The 27,788-nt window shown below is 37.9% G+C and overlaps 2 protein-coding genes across 2 annotated transcripts; one reads left to right on the top strand and one right to left on the bottom strand.

Moving 5' to 3' along the window:
- Positions 1 to 167: 167 nt before the first annotated feature.
- Positions 168 to 8,197, top strand: SELENOP (selenoprotein P). The gene is made up of 5 exons (XM_074570344.1): positions 168 to 268; positions 1,705 to 1,908; positions 4,129 to 4,341; positions 5,407 to 5,524; positions 6,389 to 8,197. The coding sequence occupies exons 2-5, from the start codon at positions 1,718 to 1,720 to the stop codon at positions 7,037 to 7,039; spliced, it is 1,173 nt and encodes a 390-aa protein (XP_074426445.1). The 5' UTR covers positions 168 to 268; positions 1,705 to 1,717; the 3' UTR covers positions 7,040 to 8,197.
- CCDC152 (coiled-coil domain containing 152) lies at positions 7,509 to 21,210 on the bottom strand. Its single transcript, XM_074570345.1, has 8 exons — positions 21,148 to 21,210; positions 20,062 to 20,167; positions 13,301 to 13,369; positions 12,171 to 12,235; positions 10,548 to 10,650; positions 10,049 to 10,176; positions 8,981 to 9,067; positions 7,509 to 8,418 (listed from the first exon to the last, which is right to left on the bottom strand). Exons 1-8 carry the CDS (start codon positions 21,208 to 21,210, stop codon positions 8,296 to 8,298), a joined length of 744 nt encoding a protein of 247 aa, XP_074426446.1. The 3' UTR covers positions 7,509 to 8,295.
- Between the last annotated feature and the right edge of the window lie 6,578 nt (positions 21,211 to 27,788).

Below are 27,788 nucleotides of genomic sequence, written 5' to 3'. Positions count from 1 at the left end.
GTATTCAAAGTCATTATATTAAAAATACCTTGCCATTCTGCACGTTTAAACGGTTTCCACTCGGAATTAGTTAATGGAGAAAAATTTTGGCTACTTTTGCTAAAGGGGTTTGCTTTGCTTGCAAGGTCGTTCAGAATAAGCTCCCTGAACTTTGAACCATATCTGCAAAGTGAGATAAACAAGAGCTGTATAAATACCACAGCCTGTTTCCCCACAGTGCTTTCTTCTGCAGCGGAGCAAAGCGGAGGAGCAGGGCGGGGAGGAAGGGGTAAGTGTGCTGGGTCTGCTGTGAAAGAGCTTCATGACTTAAGGTTTGGCAGAGCGTCCGCGTATTTCTTCAGCTGAAAAGGCTGACTGTGGAAATTTCCGCTGGGAAGCCAACGAGAAAGTTGAAATGTGAAGAGAAGTGTAATTCAGAACACAGCTCTCGCCTCGCTCGCCGGGCAAGACAGCTGTTGCTGGGCGCTGCGTGCCAGGGCTGCAGGCGGCTGTGAAGGTGCAGAGGGATCTCAAGATGTCATAGGAGTTTCACGTGTTTATAATGGATATAAAGGCGGGCAGCTTTCCAGATGTCTGGAAAGAGGAAAAGAAATGGCCATGTTGATATCTGTTGGGCCACAGTTTAATCTCCAAAGCACTGCATCTAAAATGCTTTTGGTAGAACTGCAGGAAGACGGATTTTGCAAATGATGTTGGCTTTGCAGCAGCTGGCTCTCATTTTAAAAGATCAGTTATTAAAACGTTTTTTTTTTTTTACAATATTACAGGATCGATGAAATGCATGCTATTTATCAGAACTTAAGTGTTTCCAAAACATTCAGTGTTTACTGCCAGACTTTGATGCGAGGGGTGAAATTATACAATTCCATAACCTAGGACATGTTGGGGAGCAGTTTTATAGTATCATGTATTTCTTCATACTGAGTGCTTTCTGAACGTATTAACCCAAAATAATTATGTTAATGGATGCAAAGGTAAAGATAGTTACAGAATTTCTAACATGCTTTGATTTTCATAGACATTAAATGGACTAAGTGTGGGATTTTGTAAGATCTGAGGAATGCTGAAACTCAGTTTTCATTTCCTGTTTTTGCAAAACTGTTTATAATGCCTGAATTCTTAAGAGATTTTTTTAATGGGATCCAAATACTATGGACTGACTTGTAAAAATCTTTAAGTCTTTTATTAAATTTCTGCCAGATTCTGTAATACTTGCTGTGTACCAAAATACACTGTTGGTGCAAGTACTTCTAAGTCAGTGGAATTATGCCGGAATCTGGAGTGAACTGCTCTAGATTCTTACTGGTGTAAACTGGCTCAGCACAACTGATTTCAAAATACAAGAAATGAGGCCACTTTAAAATCACTGAAGTGTTAAAAACAGTCAAGAAGAAACTACAAAGAGGAATGAACAACGTGTTCTGATTAGTAGCACTAAAAGAAAATCCAGTTACTCTGAATGCTTACTTTTCAGCTGTTTAGATGCAACAAAAAAATACTGCCTGTTTTTTATAGGGGAACTCCACTGCAAGATAAAAGAAATACAATCAAGCAGAAGCAAAGTAGCTTAAATTTATTTTTACCTTTTTTTTTTTTTTTTAAACTGAGTGTAGCCAATATCCTGCTGTGTTTTGTTATGGGAATTTCAGAGTCTGAAGTTTGTTCCTGCGTTGTTCTAATTTTGTTTATTTTCTCTCTTTTCAGATAAAGCCCAGCCATGTGGGCAGGGCTGGGGCTCCTTCTGGCTCTCTGTCTCCTCCCAGGAGGAGGGACAGAGATCCAGAACTGCAAGGAGCCCCCAGAATGGCGCATTGGGGAGGAGAACCCGATGCTGAACTCTAGGGGCTCAGTGACGGTGGTGGCTCTCCTCCAAGCCAGCTGATACTTGTGCCTGCTGCAGGCTTCCAGGTAAGTAAGTGTAAACCTCTCTCCCAGTTTTTGTTAAAGCGAGTCTAGCCAATTTTTCAATGCCATTTTAATACATGTGCCCAGCTACAGATGCACTCAATGAACTCGAGCTTCCTCAAACGCTGACATCCCACGTGTGACCTAGTGCCCAGGTTAACTCTCGGCAGGAGTGTTCTGTGCCAGTGGCTCAGATTCATTATCTCTTTAAGTCCTGACTGACAGATCGTCTTCTCCAGATTGTATTTACAAGTGTGGTGAACTTGACATTAATGAACCACAAAACACAGGAAAACCCAACAGAAACAGTTCCTCAAGACCGTGCTTTGGTTAGCAACTGATGATTAATGTAGCAAAGATGCTGAAGCCAGGAAACATCATAATTCTCTGACACAGCTAGAACACCTGAGACAGAGAGATCTGTGATCATTCATTTCTAGTGTAAGATCTGTAGGGGAAAAGGCAAATCAAAGCATGGGCCTTTAATGTGCTTCCCCAGCCCCTGTACAGAGGTCCTAGATATAAAAAAAACATCCAGAAGATAAGGTAAAGACTGGCCTTTCAAAAAATAGATGAGGCATTCAAGGGAATCATCAGTGTTATATTTTCATACAAGACTTGGGACATTGGTGCTCTGGTTTCTAGAACCTAATTACCGTGTCCAGAGAAGGGCTACAAAGCTGGTGAGGGGTCTGGAGGACAAACCTTATGAAGAACGACTGAGGGAGCTGGGGTTGTTTAGCCTGGAGAAGAGGAGGCTGAGGGGAGACCTTATCACCCTCTACAACTACCTGAAAGGAGGTTGTAGAGAGATGGGGGCTGACCTCTTCTCCCTGGTGACAAGTGATAGGACGAGAGGGAACGGGTTCAAGTTACGTCAGGGGAGGTTTAGATTGGATATTAGGAGACATTTTTTCACTGAAAGGGTTATTAAACATTGGAATAGGCTGCCCAGGGAGGTGGTGGATTCACCATCCCTGGAGGTGTTTAAAAAAAGGGTAGATGGGGCACTGAGGGACATGGTTTAGAAGTGGCTCTTGTCAGGGTAGGCTAAAGGTTGGACTCGATGATCTTAAAGGTCCCTTCCAACCTCAACAATTCTATGATTCTATGATTCTAATTCTGTGCAAATAATTAGGTATCATAACAGCAACAGCAGCAAGAAAATAATTTTGGGCTGATCCAAAGAGGAATTATGCAAGCCCTTATCTTGGATTCATTTAGTGATTGTGAAATCATTTTGGTAGTACCGCCTTCAGAGCCTGATTTTAATCACTGTAATAACATCTTAGTTTCCCCCTCGAGGCAGCATAACTTTGTATTATGATAGTCTTTGCACGTTTTTGAAGAACTAGATTTGAAAAAGTGGTGGTAAATCAGATTCTTTATCTATCTCTTGACTTAGTCCATCAAAGCTCCCTCAAAGTCAAAAGTGGGCTTTGTGGTTGACTTTTGAGGTAGTTGGGTTTGATTCTGTACATTTTAGAAAGGTTTTAAAGAATCTTTCAAGCTTTAGATTATTTCCTGACCTGAAAAAAAGAGAGTTTTCTAGAGCAATTCAATAGGAAGGATATAAATGAACAGGAAAAAACCCCCCCACATTGTATATCCAGAAAGCAGCTCTCTGTACTATAGAGCAAATAAAGACTTTTCTGATGGGAGGCCAAAGGGAAGGACTAATAACTGCCAGGTCATGCACACATTCTATAGCCATCCTTTTGACCCAGTTGCTGTAATATCCCTTTTGTGGCTATTAGAGAAAATAGATACGTCAAGATGAGTGGGAGAACTATCAGCCTTTTACTGCAGATTATTCCTCTTCGTGTTCTATTTACAGTATGCATTCTTTAACCAACTATGTGACCAAAACCTCAGCATTTAAATAAAGATACCAGATAAACTAACTGTGTTAGATCATGTGAAAGAACCAAAATAACACTGAATTCAATCTGAAAACAGTTGTCTGCTGTACTTAGTCCTGCATTTTACTTACAAGGACAGGTATATTAACTGTTGTAGAGTCTGGTTTGGTGACAGTGTAGTTGATAGCCATGGCAAATGGCAAGAATGTTTTAATAGCGTTGGATTGTTGCCATTAAAACTGGGAGAAAATAATGTTCACTGTAATAAAAGCAAGGTGGAGCATATTAACTTCTGCTGAACATGGCAAATCTTGCGATTGTCAAATGATTTTTGGTCTTGCTTCTTTACATTCTCCACTAGATTGGAGGACCTGCGAGTGAAGTTGGAGAATGAAGGACTGGTCAATATCTCATATGTGGTTGTCAACCATCAGGGACCTTACTCCCAGAGGAAGTTTCACCTACTGAAGGAAAGTGTTTCTGACTATATTACTGTCTACCAGCAAGATGAACAGCAAGCGGATGTCTGGACTACCTTAAATGGAAGCAAAGATGACTTTCTCATCTATGACAGGTCTGTGTTTAGAGGGGAACACAGGAAAACATTTGCATGTATTTAGAGTAATGCTTTGTAAATCTCTGTGTTATTTCATTGACTTGCAAATGAACTGATTATCTCAAAACAAAAACATCCACATCAACTTCTAAGTTGCACTAAGTAAAGCATTTGCATTTACTGGGAAAAGGAAGCTACAAAAGAAAAGTCTGCTTTTGCTTAAGTTTGGGATAAATAATTTTTTCTTTATACCTACTGTGGATTTAGATTAGTATAACTGAGTGAAGAATTTGATAGCATGGTTCTGTTCTTACACTGTTTTTATTTTTGGACAACTTCGTTACATCGTAGAATCAAAAGAGAAAAGCTATCTGAGTTCTCACGAAAACGTTTTGACTGGAGTTGTTGAAAATGTCATGTAGCCATATGTAAAAACTAGTCTTTAGGTGAAAATTAAGACTTTGGAAGAAAACATCTCTTTGATCTTAGGATTCTGGGACATGTATCTTTTGGCAGAACCAGTAATAGCTCTTTAACTGAAATCATGATTTTTCAGCTTTGATTTGATGGAAATTATTCTACAAGTCCTGCTCCTTTGAATGTGCCAGTCACGTAGTCAAGCGCGTACCAGAACACTCGAGTACAGACATGGGGCAAATGGGCACCGTAAGAATCCCCTTGAGCGCGCTAAAGCAGTAACACAGGTGCCCCGCAATGCGCACTCCCATCAAACTACATGTTATGTTGCATGAAAACATTCTTCGCAAGGGTGCAACAACCGTGTGGTGGTTTGTACCACTACGCAAACAGCCCTCCTCGTTAGCAAGACAGGTCTGTAATGAGTGTACCTTTGCTAGTCTAAATGCCACCAAACCAGAGGCCTCTGCCACCAGAGTTATTACTACTGACCAGTGCAGTTGAGTGGGCAGATCCTGGTTTTTCCTGTAAAGTCCTTGGACAGAAACACTCTCCATGGGACTGTACAGTGTGGGGGATTGACATGAATAAAATCAGGTGTGATAAGAAGAGATATTTAAGTATACGTTTATGCATATGTGACAGCAAAGTTCTTTCTCTCCTCAGATGTGGCCGTCTAGTGTATCATCTGGGTCTGCCCTATTCCTTCCTGTCGTTCCAGTATGTAGAGGAATCCATCAAGATTGCGTACTGTGAAAAGAAGTGCGGGAACTGCTCGTACACGGTATTTTCTTGTTTCATTCTGTATATACTAGGAAAGCAAACTGGGTTTAACTTAAAAAAAAATATTTCAGTGTGATTAATACAAAAAGTCATCATTTAGGATTTACACAATTCATTTGTCTTGAGAGAAAACTTTTAAACACTTTTGAAAGTGAATTAGATCTAATTTATAATAGACTGGTTATCTGAATTCCTGCCCTTAATAGGAAATCCAAGTAGTTTTCAGAAATCTAAATGCAAGAGGCTATTTCTGTTTCTGGGGTTACATACAGCTAGTAAGCAATTAGCTACTTTAGTTTTTGGGGACAGGTAGGTACTTAAACAAATAGTATTTTTTATCCAAGCTGGTTTGATTTATTGTTTCTTTTAGTTTACATTTAAACACAGTATACAATAGTTACCTTAAAAAGTGATAATACAAGGTGACAAATTATTGTCACCGTTATAAAAGAAGGGTAGTTTTGTTTTACATATAACTAAAGATCAGAACTACTTTAAGGATTATCAAGAAATATACATACATTGTCATGAAATTTCAATGAGAATAGTAATTTTTTGATCCCATTGTAGTTTTCCAGCTAAATGTAGGCCTCAGGCAGGTCAGATATGGGATCCTAGAATAAGGATACTTTTTACTGGCAATTATTTTAATTAAAATTCCTAAGTGTAAATTAAGACTCCTGTCTGGTTATCAGTGGTGTTGGAAAACAAGGTTCTTTTTGATACATTCCTATCTTTCTTCAGCAAAGTAGCACAAGTAATTTAAAATGGTGTTTCAGGTTCTGCAAAAATGTTAAGATAGTATGTTACAAGTAGTTTAATTAAATATAATGCTTTATATTTAATGCGCGCTTCTGTTTTACAGGAACCTGATATTGATGATGTATGTGAAAACATCACTAAAAGTGCAGATGAATATCTAGCAGAGATAGAACCCAAACCAACGGGTGAACATTCACATCAGCACAACCAGCGCAGACATAGACACCACCACCACCACCACCGCGAGGGCAGTCATCATTCCAAAAACGAGAACCACCAGGCTCCTTCTGAAACTCAAAGACGTCATCCTCATGGCGGTCGGCGTCATAGAGTTTTTGGTCATAACAGACACGATCAGACAGATAGTCATGAACAGGTAGACGCTGCTCCTCCGGGAGAAAGCATGGAAATTACACAACATAAAAAGCTATGAAAAAAAGGGAAAACCAGCTGTAAAAACCAGTTAACCTGAAACTGGCAGACGGCATCAGACTCTGCTTCTAGTAGCTGATGCTGTCATTGCCGACACCTTTTGTTTGAAGAGCTAGGAAATTCTGTCACTTGACAGTGCCGTGGAGCACTTCCAAATTCCTGCAGGTGACATGGCCAGCTGTCAGCAGAGGACATCACTGAATCTTGACAGTGACGTCTGCTCGCTGCTGCCTGACAGTCACCAGCAGCAGGAGCAACTGAGACTAGTGACACCTGACAGTGACAGGAAGAGGCAAGAAACTGAGCCTGAAAAACAAACTAAGCGCCTTAAAAATGCAAGGGACTCCTACTACCTAAATTCATAGTTGTGAGAGTGGAAAAATTAACAGATTAAGTGTTTTCATTGCCCCCAATTAAAAATTATACTACAACAGGTGTGTAGAGTTAAAATACTGCAAAGAAACAGCCTTTTAGTGCAGTGCTCTTAGAATTACACAATACCTGTCACATTCCATCAGTGAAAAGCTTCATAATTTAAAGGAATTTAGTTGACCTGTAGTTTGTTTTTCAGTTGCAGTGGGAAGGTGTCTGCATTCTTGATTAATTTGTCTTTCTTGTTTCTCTTCTAACATTCTGCTTGCATTTGTGAGGACAGGAGCATAAACTATGACCTAGGGGCTCCTGTCTGATGTTTTGCAATCAAGAATAGAAGATAACCAAAATAGATATTTTAATCATTTTTATTAAGAAGATGGACTACATTCAGAAGTGGTGGTGTTTGTTTTTTGTTGTTGTTTTTTTTTTTCTCTAACCTGGGGATACAAATTATGTACAAGAAAAGCTTATTCCTAAGCAACGCGCGAAAATAACTTTTTATCTGAAATGTAAGATACAAACCGTAACTGCATTATTTTAAAGTATCAGACTAATATGCCTAACTTTTATCACTTAGATATGGTATCAGGGTCCATTAATAAGTACTTCTACAGCTTGTAAAGTCCCACTAAATCAGTAAGATCATGCCTAAAGTGAGAGGCAGCGTTAACAACTCTTCATGCAGAATCAGTATCAAAAGGAGGGAGGGGCAGAACAAATTCAACCTTGGTTTCATGTTTATCTTTGTTTAGAACAGTGCTGAATTTGATAAAACTGTATTGATTAGTAAGGTAATATACCACTTAAACTTCTATAACTTCTCTGTCTGTAGTGTAGCATTCCTAACTTTTGATTAACTGAGTTGAAGTAAAAATGTAGTTGTTTGAAGGATTCCTGGATGAAGAAGAGAATATTCAAGAAAGGAAAACCACTTTGAAAGCATACACCATAATTAATGATGGTCTAATAGGGAAATTTTTACTCCTACAAAACCTGAATCTTTTTATGGTGAATGCTGATTAGCAGGAAAGTAGCCCTGAATATGTACAGGATGCATGCCTTCAGAATATTTGACAAGAGTGTTTTCAATAAAAAGTATTCTCTATTTCTTCGTATCTTGTTTTCACTTTCAGGTGCACAGTTTGAAATATACTGTTTCTATTTCTCATTGTATGTACTACTGAAATACTTCATGTCATTTACTCAAAATCGCCTCCGTTTGAAGTGCAGATCTTGGCCTTTACTAAGACGTTGCTCCAAGTCTCTTATGGTATTTCGGAGAATTTCAATTTCCTTGTTTTTCTCCTCCTGGAGATGCTGCAGCTTCTGTAAAAATGCATGCAGAGGCTACATTGTTAAACATCACATGGAATTATGTAACGATACAATATGCTATTACTAATGAGAAATATTCTAAAAAGAATATTTTTCTCAGTATTTTGTATCCCAAAATTATAAAGATGACTTCAGCAGAATCCTATTTTTGTGACATCCCAAAGTCCCAAGCCTACAAAAACAATAACGCACATATGTAATTTATATCACAGCCATTTATGTCTGTTCTATCTTAAATTCCCAGGTTAACAATCCTGTGCTAAAACCACTCCACATGTGGGCGCTTTTGTTATTGAACGCCAGCTATATCAACATCAGTGCAAAGAGACATGACAGTATTTGTCTAGAGGTGGGAGGGATATGTGGGAGGGATATGTGGGAGGCTGAGTAAGATGGACCCCTAAGGCATGAAACTCCACACACAACCCCCCACACTCCCCCACCCCAAAGCTTTGCTGCAGAACGAACACAGCAAAACCCCAGGGAACTACCGCTGCACACAGGCTGTAACAGTATTTAGTATCTGCAGACCTCAGGCTATTAAAGCACATACCCTTCGATAGATGCTTTGTGGCAAGACAGAAGCCCCTGAAAATGATTTTGTTGTTTTATTCTGAATTCTCGCTAATTTAGCATTGAACTGAAAGAATCAGGAAATAACAAAACATTAAGAACCAACAGGAAAAAAAAAGTAATAATACAAAAAAGTATTGAATATTATATAAAGTATTAAAAAAAGTAATAATACAAGTATAATTTTCACTTCTTATTAATTGGATTTTGTACCTGAAAGTAGTAATAGCAAGCTTATCTACTATTTAATCCTAGAACAGACAACGAAGCTACTTAAGTTTATTTTAAAAAGAATGCAATTACAGGTTACATTTCTTTAAAAAATGCCTCCAAAAAATTGCAAAATATAAATAGTACAAATACGATAAACCAAATACATTCAGATGAACAAGACGACTACTAAAAAGAACATTTTGAAGGCTCCACAGCCCAATGTTTGCAGGAGAAAAAAACGCAGAGGATGCTAAAAACCTCTGAAACCATCACCCTTCCCTCATGTTCCAAGCATAACTCAGCCCAAACACTTTCAGACCTCATTTATTTTTTGATATGCAAAAGGTTTGAAGTATTTCCTTAATTGTTTCTGTTATGAGAGTGGCTTAAAACCTGAGTCATGAAATACATGGTGAATACTGTGGCTCAAGTCTCTGCAGGATTAGAAGTCTTTAAACTCTTACAAGTTTATAAAAAAAAAATACATAATCCCAGCATTCAGAAATTAAAAAGAATAAAAATAAGCAGAAAGCATAACTTAGGGGTTTTTATAGCTCAAAAACTAGCAAAATTTTCAAAATAATTTCATTTAGAAGAAGAATACAGCAAACTTCAGTCTCCCTATATAGTAGGTAGAACTCAATTCCTGAGCAGAAGCAACTCAGATACCATTACGGAAGGGAGAACATGCCACTGATCTTTATAAGGACAATAATTTTTTAAGTTTCCTAGATTCCATCATATTACTTCGTGAAGTACTAATTACCATTTTTTCGCTACAGTCTAAGTTTACCCAATGCCCAACTGATCTTTAACTAAGCTTTGTAATGCATACCTCTATCTGCAGTTTAATTATTTCATTCTGCTTCTCTTCATTTTGAATTTGCAGCTGTCTAGTTAGCTCTAGTATTTCTAGTTCCTTTTTCTCTCTCTGTTCTCGATACTCTGCTTCTTTTACTTCAACTAGTAACACAGTAACACCAAACATAATGATTACAGATGTTCAGTTGGAAAAATAACACTATTTCCCAAATACTGAAACTTTCTTGAACAGCAGGTCTATATTTCACGGGAAAACAATTTCTCTCTGTGAAATTTCATTCCCTGTCTGTTCTACTAGTTTGGGAATTTCTGCACATCCTGCGTTGCTCTGCTATTGCCTCATTGCCACTCTCTTGAGCAAAGATAAAATTCAATCAAACGCTGCCCACTTCTAGCTTTCATATGTTTCCACTAAGAAGTGGAACTTGTAATTATCCTAGATGAAGTATAGCTCCTATAGGTTACAATATGTTTTACCCAATGCTATGGCGTTCAGTCTTTGGAGGACTTACATTTTTTTCTTACATCGCAATTCAGCTGTGTTATTTCTAATTTGTGGTCGTCTTCTTTGTTTTTAATTTCTATCATGAATTTCTCAATCTGATCTTTATAGTCCTGTGAATGTAAAAAGCTTCATAAAAATCTTGAGGTTTCTGTGCTCTTAGCTTTCTGGAAATTACAACATTCATGTGAAAATGTACAGTGCTCTATAATTCAGTACCTGTTTTATCTTTGATCTAGTAAATTCAAAATGCGCAGCTACTTCTTACACAATCTGGCTGAAATCCACAGATGAAAAACGTAGCAGATTTCATTGTATTACAGCTATCAGTTAATATAAAATTAGAAATTGTACTTATTAGGAGAACAGGCAAATGGAGAGGTGATCTTCCTTTCCCCGATCCAGGATCTGATAAAATGCTGCAAATAGTTAAGTGACTACAGTTTTACTTCTGTGGATTTTTGACTGTAAGATTATATAACAAAAATCGCATTTAAAGTATGAATTTTGTTAATATTGCTTACACAGAGGATTCCACAACTTCATACTGGCAGCAGTAGAAACATCAGTGATACCAGCAGTAGTAGTGCTGGTGGCACTGATACTCAAGTGAAGAGTTTGAGCACACCTATTGAAGTCTGCTCCAATAACTACTCCAGAATTATCACGGAATTGGCTGTAGCTGCCTGTGTAGAGGTGGTTACTCCAAAGCTCTTGTCAGAGCCTACTGACAAGGTAGGTAGCCACTCACCAGAGCAGTGCTCGGAGGCACTCACAAAAGCAATTACTGGTTCGTGGTAGTAGTCGGTATGGACATAGTCAACTAAGTGCCTTCAGAACAACACTAGGAAGTTCCACCATGACCATACACGTACATAATGTATAGAATCATAGTTTTCTCACGTCTTTCATAAGGCATTACTTATTTTATTCTCAAACTGTCAAGGTAACAGCTCTAGTGGTATAAAATGTAATTTTAACTCATAGTTAGTACAAGCACAGACAAAGAAAACCAGCATTCCTAATCCTATACAGGTACAAATCTGCAATTTTAGCAAAGAGAACTAATACAACTTGTGACTAGCCCTGCTGATGTTACCTCATTTCCAAAAATGAGTGGCACAGAGAAAAAGTAGAGAGATGGTAAATGGAATTTATTATGAGACACAGATAAAAAGTAGAGACCTATTATCTTTGTAGCATTTACCCCCTACAGACTAGCATTTACCCACTCTAGACAGAAGCTACAGACAAAATTCAGACTGTTCTTGATTCTCTGGCAGTACAGCAGGCATCAAGACCTTATTTCCATACAAAAATGTATTTTAATGCAATGGATTCGATTTTAGAATGTAAAGTTGAATTTAAAGCTAAACAGAGTGAAAAAAATAAGTGTGTCTTAGATTGAGCCAGAGTTCTCAGCATTTAGTAGTTTTGACTTTAGTCCCTCTACCACGTTCTCATATTGATACTGTCATGAGAACAACTCTTCTCTTTTTACACGTGGTAAATGTTAGGAAAAGTCAACAATAACGGTATTAGTAGCAAACCCAAGAATATAAATATATATGAACTGCTGCAATAGAGATAAAATATTATTCCTCTACCTAAAGAATGATCATTTGTGACATACCTGTTCACAAGCCTTTAATTTCTCTTCCAAGATCTGTATGGTACCCTTCAGTCTATCATTTTCATCTGTGTAAAAAAACCCAATTATATGACACACTAAAAAGTACATTTTGACAGTATTATTAGCATGAAAGCAGAATAAGGAAATTACTTTCATTTTTTGACTTCTCTGAACTTCAGAAACTTTTTTGTGGACATGATATTCATAGTTTACAGAACTACAAAATCTAGGTCTCCCTTTTTTATCAAAAAAATTCATAGTTTAATCGTAACATTTGCCTGGTATTACTAGTTTGAACTGCCTTTAGCCTTCTGGTAACTTGATGCATTCAAGAAAGTCTAGATCTTTGGCTCAGAAAATAAAAGATTATTATCATGACTACAACAGTTTTGAATTGGAAGATGCAACTTTTTAAGTACTTGTTTCCCAAAAACTACAAAGTAGTATCTCAAAAACAGAATTTAGAAAAAGCAGATAATGATTTTTTTCATTATTAAAAGTCACTTTGAGTATTAAAAGCAGCCATATACTTCAAATTTTTAGAGGTTTATTAATATTTATGCTAATCTGCCTTGAACACACAATAGGTATAAAATTAACCACATGGTGTACAGCTAAACTGTGGTACAAAGATATAGCAAATATTTATATATTTTATTGTAGAATAGCAATGAGTAAGTGCCAAGTATTTATGGATAACAGCTAAATTTTAGTAACATTACACTGAGGATTAAGACTCTTTGGTTTAACTAAGCAATAAAAACTATGCATAAACACTTTAATAGACTACAGTCCAACAGTTGAATGTTATTTTCTCACTTTTTTTAAAACTGCCTGTGCTATGCTGAAATAAATTTACAACCCAACTAGTGATAAAAAAAACCTCACTAAGGCAGAACTTCTTTTACATGTGGATTCTAATTAGTATAATAGCACTAGACATTCATTAAGTATATAGACCACCAAAATCTGCACAAGATTGATTTCAGATACATTTTTTTCCTTTCTGTTTGGCTGCCAGTGAGTTTCTCTCTCTGAAAAAAACAGTAAGTATAAATAAAAAAATTAAATACCTTGTAATTCTAAATAACAGTACAGTATAGTATACATAAGAAAATTTTTGCTTTTACCTTTCACGTTACATTGGTTTTCAATGGTTTGTGTTAGACCCTTTATCACATTCTGTAGAGTAGTACACTCTAAAAGAAATGAAAAATCATAGAATCATAGAATCATAGAATTGTTGAGGTTGGAAGGGACCTTTAAGATCATCGAGTCCAACCTTTAGCCTACCCTGACAAGAAATCCAGTATTTTTGAATAATTTCTTCACAACTGTAATTTTGTATTTTGTTTATAAACTTTTCTCAAATATTTTATAAACATCTTGATTAAATATTAACCTAAATCTTCTTACTGAATATAGAAATAACTCAGATGATTATTACTACATGCTTGCCCAAACCATGACACCACTTCTAGTTTCATGATAGATTAAAAACTATTTTATCAAGCAATATGAAGAATTTCATAAACCTATCAATCACATTTTTGTGTCTAACCAGAACACAAGGATGTTGTTGTTTTCTGGTCAATAATGGAAGTTTTCCATATCAGCATTCCAGCAATTTGCTGTAATTAATGAAACAGGTATACTTTCCTCACAGAATTTTTGCCAAGATTCTTTTTAACAAGACCAACCCTAACCACTCATTCTCACCTCCTTTTTTGTCCATATTAACATTTGTCTTGTGACTCAACATAAACTTGGAGAGATTCAGAATATGCTACTATATTCCCATTCTCTCATTTTAAACACCATATGTGTATGTTTATATACGCAACTTATTATCAGTTTACATATTTTTATTTCATAATTTTATTTTTTTAAGCTGCATTTTTATTATTTGAAACCATATGGACTGCCTGTAATATAACATTTGGATTTCATTAAATACTATTTTTTTCCCTCATGTTTCTTGTAACCTTATCAGTCAAGTTACAAAAGGTTCAAAGACTGGGAAGACTGGGGACACTAAAACCTTTCTTTCTATTTCCAGAGTACCACTGCATTTCTTAAGTGGCTTTTAAGTCCTGCAACAGATAAAGTAAGCTAAATAACAGCTACTCATCTCATAAGACCAAAGCTCTGTTGAAAAATGTAGACCGTATAATTAAAGACCACATTACAAATAATGGAGTCGGGAAGATGAATTAAGATCCCAGCCTAGAGATTCAGTTTTCCACTCAATCTTTTGACCTTTATTCTATTATTCCATCAAGTCTGCATTCATGCAGCTGAGTTAGCCAGCTGTATTCTCCCGTTCCATGCTTCCAAAAAAACAGTAGAGGGAGCACAAACAGCACAGAAACACTGCCTGCCCTAGATTTCTGTACTAGATCAAAAGCATTTGTGGAAAAATCACAGTATTCAAATTGGAAGCGCTAAGTTAACATGTCCATCTGTACCAACTAGTTCTACTATAAATTTTCTCCCATTTGAAAATGTATGGAAATAAATCCAAATGCTTGTAACTCATGCACAAATTGGAAAGACATCTATGCATTTGAGTAAACAATAGGACAGAAGCTAGTTTTACAATGAATCACAGCTATTTAAGTGAAGGCACTCTTGGCGGTCCCAAGAATATCTGCTTATCTTTTTTATCTTTAAAGGACGTATCTTGGCAAATCCCTTATGTAATTATAGTTGTGACTGGGAAAAATTACTGGCAACCCACAAATTTTGCTTGCCTACATTAAGGAAGAAGAAACAAAATCTTGCTAAATAGTTGCAGCTTTGTGGATCACTGGTACAGCATTTGTTATGGATTCTGTGTGGTTCCTTTCCTATAAAGAGTACTCCCTAGACAGAGAAAGACTGAACAGCCTAAGTTCTCTTTTTCTGTGTTTAATATCTATATTTTATTGCAGTTTCTTCCATCTGCATTTATAATTGAAGCTATTGGCTTTTTTTTGTAGGGCAATTACATCAACCACCTTTTCCTTTAACACCTTTGAAACATGAAGTCAACAAACATGCAATCCTAAAGATGCAAAATAGAGCCATCTTACATGTTCCATAGACAATAATGTGATTGCTTTCCTTTTAAAAACTACAGTAGATTTTAGTTCAGAATTGTAGCCTGCACCACAAGAGTCCATTTAATCACCACAGCAAAGGTTTAAAAGCAGAAAACAAGAATGCCAAACTTGCGACTGTCTTAAGTGGATGTGCAACGATTTACACTAAACAAAACCTGTGGTCTTGAATCTCACCTTTGTTTAGCAAAGAACATATCAAGGCAAAACAAAGCTCATTTATGACCTTTCAGAACATGTATACACTTGCCCAGTTGCTCATCTTTTCCAACTTTATCTTTAGTTCATTTCACTCTCCTCTCTCCCTTGAGTGTTAGAAGTTTTCTTTCTTCCTTTGTATTTCCTTCCGAATTCCCAGTCTTCTTTTACCTTAAACAGTTCTAGAGGGAGACTTCTGGCAATCAAGGATATCAAGGAGTCCTCAGGGTCTCACTTACACTTGTTGGACATTTCTTGGGGCGACAAATGCTATTCCTATTTCTGCTTCTCATACTAACAAAGAGTTCTTCAGCCAGGATAAAATTCCACTTCCCCCACCCCACCACCACTAGTATCCACAAACCCTTCAGGGTAGGCGGAACAACAGCCTTTCCTTTCAGAGTGCTCTTTCTCTCTGCTCCTCTGCTGTAAGCATGTTTATTTGGAATCATAAGTGAATCATTCATCAGCATGTGATCGCTCATGTTTTTTTCCTTAGCTGTTCCGTAAACTGTTTTGTGGTCTACTGATAAACCTTACATTCTAAGGCTGAGTTGTTTACGTATCCTGTAAATTCATTTGCTTTTGTGTTAATTTGTAATAGGATGAACTTGAGAATGCTCTTCAACTTGAGAATGTACATACATTAAGATTGTGTGTTGACACTGTTCATCAAGAAATTGATGCAGCAGACCAAACCCAGCAATTTCAGTTGCCTTTGGACCAAGTCTTCAAATGATACTTTCAGGAAATGTGGCTGAGCTGGGTTCTGGGAAACAGTTTGGGACATAAGACTAGGAAAAATCTTTTTTTCCAAGCCACAGTTGCCAGCATCACTGGTGTGAAAGCCATTCTCACAACTATAGTCTGTTAAGATAACTGTTGCCAGAGTAAGAATGGAAGCTACAACGCTACATTTCATCCCTTGCATCTTCTCCAGTTCTGAAAAGGACCCCTCTATAACCCCATCAATAATAAAGAGTGTGTTTTAAATCCCACGGTGCTTTGACTTTCAGAAAGGTTTCACAAAGAATAGAACTATTAGATGCAACATTTTTAGTGCTCTGATTCTGAACACACAGTATGCTATTACCCCTTCTGAAGGGTCAAAGTTGCAGGTGAATTTGATAAAGGTGCAAAGACCATTTCTATCCATTTCAAAAAGAAAAAGCAAAATGCTTTAGAAACATTATATACTTACTATAATTTATAATCACGACACCAACTGTAATGTCCTTCTGAAATACTTTTAATGTTACAGTCACTGCCAATCTCCGTTAACATGGTAACAACTGTTTACCCGAAGGTTCCTCTGCATCCCCTCCAGGTTATGGCAATCTGCTGCCCAAGATGTTTTGTAAGACTGCTTTCTGATCACCATTAATGAATACAGTTCAAAACTATAAACTTATAAGCACTTCATGCCATAATACTTAAGTGTTTACCTTATTGGCAACCATGTTAACCTAACGGAACAGCCATGATAACTCTCTTAATTTCTAAATACATTCTACCCCTTTGGCATCTCTCATTTGCCTTTTACTTCCTTATCACCAAGTAGCTTTCAGAACCACCTCTTGGATGTCCCATGTTGTTCCAAGTTCCTGCTTTTCACTTTTTTTTTGTTACTGCTACTAACAGGTCTGCAATCTCTCTTACTCATTGACCAGAATCCTTGTCTTCCAAGAATTCTGCCTTCTATCTATATCTGTACTTCTTTGTACAACTGCTGTGACTTCAATATTATTGAGATTTGCTTTTTCCTGACTATGCCTGCTGTTAAAACTTTAGTTCATGTTTCATGATGATTGCTCTGGTATTTTCACTTGGACTTCTGCCATCCACATTTTTTTCCCATCATGTGTTTCAAAACAGCTCCAGAGGTTGTTCTCTTCAGTTATATCAGCATAACTATCTCCTCCAATCGTTTCACTCTTATCTCATGGAAGTGAGGCACTACTATTTACAAATCTCAAATCCCTCTTCTGACTTTTGTCTGTTTTCAGTCCATTCTAATTCCATAGTCCTTGTTGCAGTCATCTCAGCTGCTCTGATTTCCTGAGCTGTCTCTTTCACTTTCTCTGCTTTTATCCCATAGGTTCTATGGTAAGAATAATTTCTTCTTTTTGTCCACCTTTTCCTTTCCCTTTTTAAAATCTAATTTTGTATAAACCCCTTCCTCTCTGTTTTTGTCAATAATGAAGCCTCTTGATCCGCTTGAAGAAAGCTGGAAGAAGACTCAAGAAATGGCTGCCTCTCCTTCCCTCGGGAACTGCTTTTAAGCTAAGGCTTTTGCCCTTGGCCTACCTTTAGTTATGCTGCAGCTGTGCTGCAGCCACATACCACATAGATCTAGACCCTGGTCATGACCTAGGGAGTGATTTCCTGGCTTGATTTCAGACCTGCCTGTGATCACTAGATCATGTCTGGCCCTTGTCACCATTTCTGAACCTGATCTCAGCTCAGCCTCCTGTCTTGACCTTGGACCTGTTCCATCACTATGTACTTGTTCGTTAACGTGGACATGTGGGCATGTGCTTGTTAATGTGGACGTGCCAGGCCAGCCATGCATGGGTACAGTGGGAGTGAGTCTCAGCTGGTGAAGCCCCTGTTTCTGTGGGCCTTTTTACATGATTGGTTCCTGATTCCCTGTCTCTTGCTCCTCCCTGAAAATACCAAACCTTGCCACCTTCTCTGTTAGCTTTTCTAGTTCTGCTATTTTTGTTTTGACATGTGGGGACCAGAACATTACATGAAAATCACAGAAAAATCCCTGAAAATCAGGAATATGATTTCTCTGTTGCTTCCATAACCATGCCTATCACCGTGTTTGCTTGACTACCTGTTAGTTTGACTACTAATATTTTCACATATCTGTCCCAAGGGACACCAAGATCTCTTTCCTGAGAAGTAGCCAACTAGGGCCAACCACTGTTTATACAAAATGCCTCCCATATGTACTGCTACTGGCTTTCATCTCCCTTTTTTATCACTTGTCATTCTGTATCATGAGATTTTTGGCATAACAGAATAGATTAGCATCATTAGCAAACTTCACTTACTTACTCTATAGTTTTTCCAATTAATTTCTGATTATGCTAAATTATTTCAGTCCCAGCAAACATCTAAGTGAAACCAACTGGCAACCTCACTACAGCATGAATCTAAGCTTATTCCTACTCTGTTTCCTAACTTTTAGGAAGTTGACTTGTCAAACCAAACTTGTAGAACCAAAGTTCTACAAAAAGACGCACCTTTCAGCAACTCTACAAACTGCGGAGGAATAACCAACCACAAATCTATGCTAAGTATTAGATATTTCTCTTTTCAAATACCCATCTGAAAAGACATACTTCTAGAACAAAAAAAAAAAAAAAAAAAAATCGAACTTCATTTAATAGTTTTCTCTTTAATTCCTCCTGTATTTTGCAAATTTTTTATGATGATGTAGAGGCTTATAATTCCCACCTGTAAAATAGGAAATGTAATTTCATTATTTAGCTTCCACTGAACACTTTGAATCCTCTCAATATGAACTATTATTACCATTCATAACTATTTAGCAGCAAAATGACATCTGCTATACGTAAGTAAAAGAAATAAGACCAAAAGTGATCACATTAAAGCGGACAGTAACACAAGTACAGGCTATAGAATAAACTTAAAACAGCGGTCTCAACTTAATTGAACTCAACCTTGAAGGATTATATTCTATTCCTTACACTTTATAACCGAGTTGGAAATGTCACTGAGATAAAATCTTGATGGTGGCATTATAAACACAAAACGGGCTGTCACATTGTTTAATGTGACATCTTCAGAGATCAAATCTCACACAGATAGAAAATATAATCTCTTTGGACAACTTTTCAGTCCTCTAGAAGTCAAACAAATGCCTACGCAGAACATGACACTGAGATTCCATCAATACTCAAGGTCCTTACAGAACTAATTTAAGTGAGGAAAATTCGAAGAGGAATACTAGAACTTCAATATACCAGCAAGGTACAGGGAAAATACATTCCAAAGCCCAAACTGGGCTATCAGATTGTCCCTAAACAAACCAAATCACACAAGCAACTAAGAAATACAATTCTTTATGTTATCTTGGAGCACCAGCCCCATGAGTCCGACATGCCATCTCCAATTACAGGCAAGCTTTGACATTTCAGAAGGCAGCAAAATATGCGTTCGAGAATGCATCTGGCTCATTTCTCATTGGGCAAAATGTTTCTGGTGACCAGGTGAAACATAACATTTGTCATATTGATACCAATGGAACAGCTCAGCCGGGGGCATGATAGTGTCAGTGCTGGCCTCACTTTTCTCAAATGTGGACCCTGTTGTTCTACACAGACATCTGAGCTGTTTATGGATTAACCTAAGTCACAGGCTAGCACTTTAAATAAAACTACTGAGGTTAGTTTGCTTAAAAATGCAGCTTTGTGAACTGTGGCAGTTCACGAAAAGCTCATGGCCTCTATGGATGGAAAAGATAAACATTTGGGCACAATAACATCATCAGGTGTACTAAGCTCATCTGATCCTCTCCCTCTTTCCCTACCATGCCATTTTTTTAAAAAGTAACTTACCTTCTTTTACTGATTCCTCCTTTGATTGGCTTAATGTTAGCAACCTGTTACATTTTTCCAGCTGAAGAACCAGTAGGTTATTTGCTTCATTAATTTCTGAAATTTTCTAGAAAATTGGAAAAACACTAAAGTTATAGTAATATCTTTTGATTTGAGTTTTAAATCTTGAGTTTTAAATTAATGTAAAATTTAACAATTTCTGCAGTCACAAACGTGTATCATTTGTCATTCTGGCAACGAATGAGAAGAGTGATTCTGGCAAGAGAAGAACGATGCTAGAGTTGACAGCCTGTGCTATTGTGAATTCACGCTGCAGAACTAAGAATGCCAACTTACAACACTAGTTATAAAGTGGTTTCTTCTCAGTTCTGTAGTCCACAGTCTGGGTCAGTCCTCAGCAAGGCTCTTTCTACTGCTTTACATATGAGGCTGTCAATGCCCTTGCTGAGCACTAGCATGAGTAATGGGTGTGCACAAGAATTGGTATAGTATGTTTTCTCCACAAGAAATGATAAATTTATTTCAGGTGCCTCTTTTACATTACCTCTAGTATGGATTTACTTATTAGGAAATCATCAGAGAGCTAGCCAACGTGGGTCTAACAAGAAATACAGTACCAATTTTCCTCAGTGGATCAATTTTTTAAGAACTGACATATAAATAAAATAAAGAGGGCTCAATACATATGGAATTTAAGAACTCCTGCTCCGGCAATGACATTTTTCTAGAACAATTTCTGAAATGACGGTCCAGCAAAACTGTGTAATACTGTTATCTCAAATAGCAGCTTCCGATGCAAAGGGACACTTCCCCACTTTTCCCAAGAAGCCAAAATCGGCCTCTGCACCATTAAAATTCTAGCATAGAAACAAAGGCGTCTCAGACTACACAGAAGTCACTCATTCACTCTGAGATACAGTCAATACAAACACGTCTCAAACAAAGTTGGTATTACAAGGCATATTAATAAGAATAATCTGATACCACTTAGAAGACATTTTCACTTGACAAGCTTATTAAAATGTAAACATAATGTAAATATAAAAAATTAGTATTTACAGATTGCAATTTCAACATTTCACTTACCTTTTCTATCTCTGAGAAGTTATCTAAAAGTTTATCAAGATTCACCACACTGGTTTTCTTCATAGCTTCTTCATGGCTGTGATTCATTTATTTCTGGACCATATAATCCAGTGATCACTGTATATATAAAAAATACATCTATGAATTTGTATATTTTTCATTCATACTATGTCAGAAGATCTCATAGGCACACATGTAAGCAGAACTTGGTACAGTTTTTTTTTTTAAATTAAAACTATTTTTGCATATGAAGCTAAACTTCAAACAACCTAAGATCTTGCATTTCTAGGAAATACAATGAATGTTGAAAAGCCGAAGTAAAATCCATCCAACTGTGAGATGATATAGTTGAATTTGGAATTTTTTGCTGCAATTAAAAAATAAACCTGAATCCACTTCCATAGACACAATGATGCAATTTACTAAATATACTACTGGTCTACACATAGGATGCTTTTAAAACATATGACCAATTTCTCTTTAGATATGCTGCTAAAGCAGACAGGTCTTCCTGTCTTCACTTTAAAAAGTAGGAAATCCAACTAATTGAAACAATTAGTCATTCTCTACTGTGCATATTTTAGAGACAACAGGTGAAATTTTGTTAAGTTTGATTAACTTAAAAAATGATACTTAAGTAAATGAGATTTTACCAGGCACGTTAATGCAGGGTCTAGACCTGTGTAGATGCTCTAATACTTAACTACTCAAGTTTCAAGTTACTTACACATTTTCTTATAAACAATTTGCATTAATATCAGTGATGAGACACTGCAGCACATAAACCTTACCATATGAGTAAAAAGACAGAATTTTGAAAAGCAGTCATATAATTCCAGATTATTAACACAATTCCTATTTTTAGTAGAAATTCTACTTACAGAATCCTCAACATGCATGTGCAAGCCAGATCTGAAAGACACAATATGAATGCTTCTAAAAATATTGAAACTATCTCTGAACATCGGGCTCCATCAAACAAAAATTCCAATGCCAGATAAACCATGTATTCTAGACAAAATCTTCACTACTGTGTGGTAATGTATAAGCTGTCTTTTTACAAATAACAAACAATTGCAATGACAGAGAAGAACCATAAGTTAGAATGTGTGCATCACCAGAAACTGAATGGGTTTCAAGACAGAAATACCTATGGCAAAGTTAGGCGGAAATAGATATGTAAATGAACCAGCACTAGGCAGGAACCAAAACTACATAACTCAATTATTTTCTCAGTCATTCAATATTTACAAATCTTTACAAGTATGTAACTTCTTTACCAAAGCAGTAAGATAAAGATATTGGTTCTGTGTGTTTAATACTCATTTTTCTCTTGTATTCACTGTTTCCTCAGAGGGACTAAAACTCATTAGCTAAAGCTAATTAACTTTTTTTTGAATCAATAATTTTTAAGAATATATGTAACATCAAAGAACGAATGGTTCTAAGTTAGTTATTTTTTACTAAGTTAACAATCTTAATAACTTCTAAGTGTTATTAAAATGCAATGATTTGTTAAAATGGAGTTCAAAGTATTTATTCAGAACATTCAACTTTGTAAAACAATTATGTATCTTTAAATTCTATTAGTTGATAATATATACTAATATATACTATGAATGCCAAGTCCTGATTTTTCCGGTCCTTATCATAAGCAGTGTCTTATCTCTTTGCCAATCACTGTTCGTTCTCATCATGCTCTTAAAACTGTGGTTTACCCTTTAAATTTTGACTGAGGATGGGAGTTCAGGGAGCTGCCATGTTGCGAACTGTTTTATTTGTGTGTTTCTTTATTCCATGGTGTCATTTGTTTCCTCAGAAGACAGGATGTGCTCAGCACTTGGCAGCATTAGGCAACAGTGCCACTGGGAATAAAACTCCTGCTGAACTGAAACAGTAAATTAAAAATAATATGTTGTATTATTAATGATGTATTTTTCCATCAGGAAGATTCATCACTTTTATTTTTGTGTATATTATTATCATATATGTTATGACTTCCAAAGGCATTTTTGTTAAGCCTCCCACCCCTGCTTTGAACTATGATATTTATTTCACTAAGGGGGGATATTAAAGATTTAAAATGTATTTTTGACTGTCATAAAACTGACACCTTTATTTAATTTCTCTTTAAGCCCTTGCTGCCAATGCTCTCTGAGTATCATAGAATCACAGAATGGTTCGGGTTGGAAGGGACCTTAAAGATCATCTAGTTCCAACCCCTGTTTTGAAGCATTAGCTGATGATCTGATCTTGGAATTCAAGGTTTCATTTTTGCTTCACTTAACAGTGAAACCTGTATTTATGACCAAAATTAAATTAGTAGGTATTAATTTTTAACTGCCTATCTCAATTGAACATAGTAAATACTCAATAATAAGCACTTCGAATAGCCACATAATTTTTCTGACCTCTGCCCTTCCTTAAGATAGGCACCTGGCATTTGCATGGACTATATAACCTTGCTTTCATTACTCACTCCTTGAAGACATTTAAAACATGGTTCTCACATCAAAATTGTCACCACCCAAGTGGCAACCACAAGTGGGGAGAACTCCATCCCCTCATCCGATTTCACAGACAACCGCGACAGGGCAGCGGCACCGCAAACCCCGCCGAGGAGGCCTTGCCACCCCCTTTCCCTCTTCCCACCTCTGCCCTTTGGCTACACAAAGCGCCCTGGGTCGGAGCCTCCGACAGCCTCAGGTGCACTCAAAGCTCCGACGCTTACTCCTCAGGGCGCGGGGAGGACGACGGCGCTCCCGACAGGGGCGAGAGGAGGCAACAAGCCGCCCTCACCCTGCCCCGCTCCCCGACGGCCACCTGAGAGGAAGCGGAACGCGCGCGCCCACCCGGCGGCGGGAACCCCGGAGCGTACCACCACGCACCCCGCGGGGGTACCTGCCCAGCCCTGGGGGGGTGTGGGACCGCGGCGTCGGCGGGGCAGGAGGCTCCGCCTCGCCCTGCCCTGAGAGGAGCGGCGGGGGCTGGTGGTCTGCTGGCGCCTCTCGCCAGCTACCCGGGGCGTAACCGTCACCGTGGGGGCAGGGTGACGGGGGAGCTGGGCTGGGGCAGTGCACCCCGATGCTGGCTTCATAGACCCTAGCGGCGGTGCCGCTGCTTGCGGCCTCACCAAAAATACAAACACAACCCGAACGCCTCAGTAGAGCACCTGTTGAGGCCCTGATTTCACTCCTCCGTGTAGTATGTGAGTTATTTTATCAAATGGCTCCTCATATTGGTGAAACACTGGAACAGGTTGCCCAGGGAGGTTGTGGATGCCCCATCCCTGGAGGTGTTCAAGGCCAGGCTGGATGGGGCTTTGAGCAGCCTGGTCTAGTGGGAGGTGTCCCTGCCCAGGGCAGGGGGGTTGGAGCTAGGTGATCTTTAAGGTCCCTTCCAACCCAAACCATTCTATGAGGGGGGACTTCATGTGCCAATGAACGTTCCTTTGAACAGCAGCAAATAGACGTTTGATGGGAGCAATTAAGTGAGATACAAAGGGATTGATCCATTCCCTTTGTCACTGGTTTCTCAGTATTTATACTGCGCATGTAACTATGGCTGCTGAGCAGCGACACTCCCAGGCCTATCCTGTTTTTTCTGAGGGAAACTGCCACAAAGGTCTTCTGAGAGAAGTGTCCAGGACATCCAGTGCCATGTGGGCATGTACCCCTAGGCCCCCTGGCACTGAGCTGCACCCTAAGGCCCCTAGGGTCAGATTCTTCCTACCTCACTAGGTATAAATTGCTTCTTTTCTAGGCTAAAGTTGAGTTGATGATCAAGACATACCAACCTGTCTTTAATCCTGCTAGGAGTGTCTAATGTAAGGTTTAGTATCCTGCCTTACCATGGAAACAAACCTGCTGAGGCAGTTGGGTTCACGTCAGCAAGTGTTGTACCTAGAATAGGCTTAGCTAGACACTCTTGCTGAAAACTTCACAGAAAAATATTAACGATTTTGTCATTTAAATGATCATAACTAGGTTTTGGGATTGGTAGCGCTGGTTGAGTGACTGTTATCCTTAAGAGAATCACTGAATAATTTAGTTTAGAGGGACTTCTGGAGCTCTCCTGGTCAAAACCCCTTCTCTAAGCAGGGCCAGCTTCAAAGCTAGAATGGGTTGCTCATGGCCTTGTCAAGTTGAGTTTGGGATATCTTCAAGAAGAAGATTGTTTTATGGCATAATCTGAAGAGGAATTGTTTTACAGGCTTAGATTTATACAGAAACAATTTACTTTATTGACGTGTTTTTTTCAGAAACAGGGTCTAAAATGACATTTCTAGGGACGCATCTGCATGCTAGAATAAATTCTCAGAAATGCTAAACATGCTGTAGCATTCTCAGATGATCTGGTTTCATTTGTAATAGAGAGAGACGTTACATCTTGAATGCTTGTTGATGCTGTCCTCATAGGCAGAACTGCCTGCCGTGCAGATCAGAAGCTGTGGGAGCATGCCTGAGCACATCCAGAGAAATGGCAACCTACTAGTCACGGTCACAAATGCTGTTTGCAGGCAACTGCTTTGTCAGAATGTCTGAGGGTTGTCAGTGTCTGGGGGGACATTGACATAGAGAAAGTGATGAAAATAATTTTTGGGTATGGAAGATGTGCAGCTGAGATACAAGTGGGGAAAGGACACGCTGCCAAATGTGTCACGATAATGCATACTAATAAGGAAAGGGGTACTCCTGTCATCTCGCAGGAAACTCAGTACATGCTGCTTCTGTTTTCTAGTTCACTTTCCCCACTTCACTGACCAATTTTTACAAACTCTTGCAAAGTTTCACTTGTCCTTTTAAACTGCAGCTCAAAAGGTTTGATACTTAAAAAAAATTTCCGTTTAATAAGGTCATTTGTTAGAAAAGACTAGATCAGTGTTTTGGTTCAAAGTGAAATGTCACAGCAGTAAGTGCTCATCTTAGACACAGAAAAAGGTGCACAATCACTGCTGATTGCTATAAAGATAAAAAACCCAACAAACTCTGAGTGGTGAGGATTTAATGCACAGTAAACCACAGTGTATTGCACAGACTCTTTTTTATTTTAATTATTTAGTGGTGGTTTTATTTTACAGACTACATTCACAGGAAGACGGGGAATGAAGACTGAAATCCAATTCTCATTGATTAGGCAAAAGTGTTGCGCTGTGGTCATACGTTATATTTGGATTAATGCTGTGCTGAGTGACCCATATGTAAATATGTCATTTAGCCACTGGGAAGGTGATTACTGTGAGCAGACTGGGAAAAAATGCAGAAAAAAAACTGAAGCAAAAATGTATGGCGGATTTTGACACAGAAATACAAGGAACAAAAGACTGTAAGACAGGGATAGAACATTTAACTTATAATAGGTTTAGGAGTCTGCAAATATTCTTTTGTTTCAGCTTTTAAAATATTGCTCCTAAACTAGTAAGCAGTTTAGTACTGCAAACTTCCAGAATATGAGTGGTTTTCTATAGTTCATTTAGAGTTCATTCTATTTTTTTTTCTTTTTTTATAGGGTAGTTACTTCCCTGGCAAGACAGCTCAAGAGTCTGATGGTCACTGAAAAAATGTCTGACATCCACTGTGTATTAGGCAAGTAGGGAGGTCTTTTCTGGCAGAAACCGGCAGACAGCTGGGTGATGCTGTACTGATACAGTGCAACCTACACAGGGTTCCTAACACAAAGGGAAAACACGAATGCCGTATATTACTGTTATGAGCATCTTTGTAAGAGAAACTTCTGTGCTAAAGACCTACGACATGGCAGTCCCAGCTGTGTTTCCTATCCTATTTCTCACAAGCAGCAGCATCTGCATGCATTTAAAATCTCATGGTTAGGCATATGCTTGAGTAATTTTTTACTGATATTCATGTTATTATATTTTGACAGTCTTTAGTACCCTTCCATACAACCCCAGCCACGTCAAAACAGCGTGTCAGCTGCATTTACAGAGTTACGGTTTGCAAGCTTCAACTCAGTTTACAAAAAGATTTTTTTCCTCTTGTTCTGAAGGGGACATGGAAGGAAAAGCATTGCTTTTAACCTGTTCTAGACTGCTAGAGCACTCATCACAGTGTTTAACACACTATAGTGTCAGGCTGCAGAATAGCTCGGTACGATGGGGGGATAAATTGTACTATCATGCATCTTGGGCATCAGCATACTGTTCGCTATGTTGTATTCCTCTTGCTAAAAGGATTTATTTTTCTGGTTTAGGAGATGAAAGCGGTCTGTCAGGAGGGATTTTTGGTATAGAAGCACCCATTCCTGTTGCTTTCTCTGAAATAATTCTATGTTTGTCCAAAGGATGAAAACATACATATATACACAAATACATATAAATACATGCTTATTGGGTAGGCTAATATACTAGAACACTTTAAATATATGTGTTTAAATATATAAATAGAGATATGTATGTGTGCAGGTACATACATCTGTTCAAACAGTATCTGTAGCCATTAAAGTAACCTCAGTAAAAATAGCTGATTGCATGTTACCATCACTCATGCATGTTTGTTACCTAAGTTTTGGGGTGGGAGGATTTAGAAAAAAAAAAAGGAAAAAAAAAAGACTATGTACGTGACCTTATCCTCATAATGGAGCCAAACAACATAAAAGGCCACTTAGTTTCAGCATGTGCTTGA

This window comes from Larus michahellis, chromosome Z (assembly GCF_964199755.1).
Source record: "Larus michahellis chromosome Z, bLarMic1.1, whole genome shotgun sequence".
Taxonomy (NCBI): domain Eukaryota; kingdom Metazoa; phylum Chordata; class Aves; order Charadriiformes; family Laridae; genus Larus; species Larus michahellis.
This window is presented reverse-complemented; position numbering and strand designations above follow the sequence as displayed.

Bases quoted from the DNA above. Each gene is read 5' to 3' on its own strand.
- CCDC152 (XM_074570345.1), bottom strand. From the start codon at position 21,210: ATGAAGAAAACCAGTGTGGTGAATCTTGATAAACTTTTAGATAACTTC. The intron at 13,370-20,061 runs GTAAGTTACTTT...CATTTCTTTTAG, and splicing joins GGAGGAATCAGTAAAAGAAG to AGTGTACTACTCTACAGAAT. The intron at 12,236-13,300 runs GTAAAAGCAAAA...TTTTTTACACAG, and splicing joins AAACCAATGTAACGTGAAAG to ATGAAAATGATAGACTGAAG.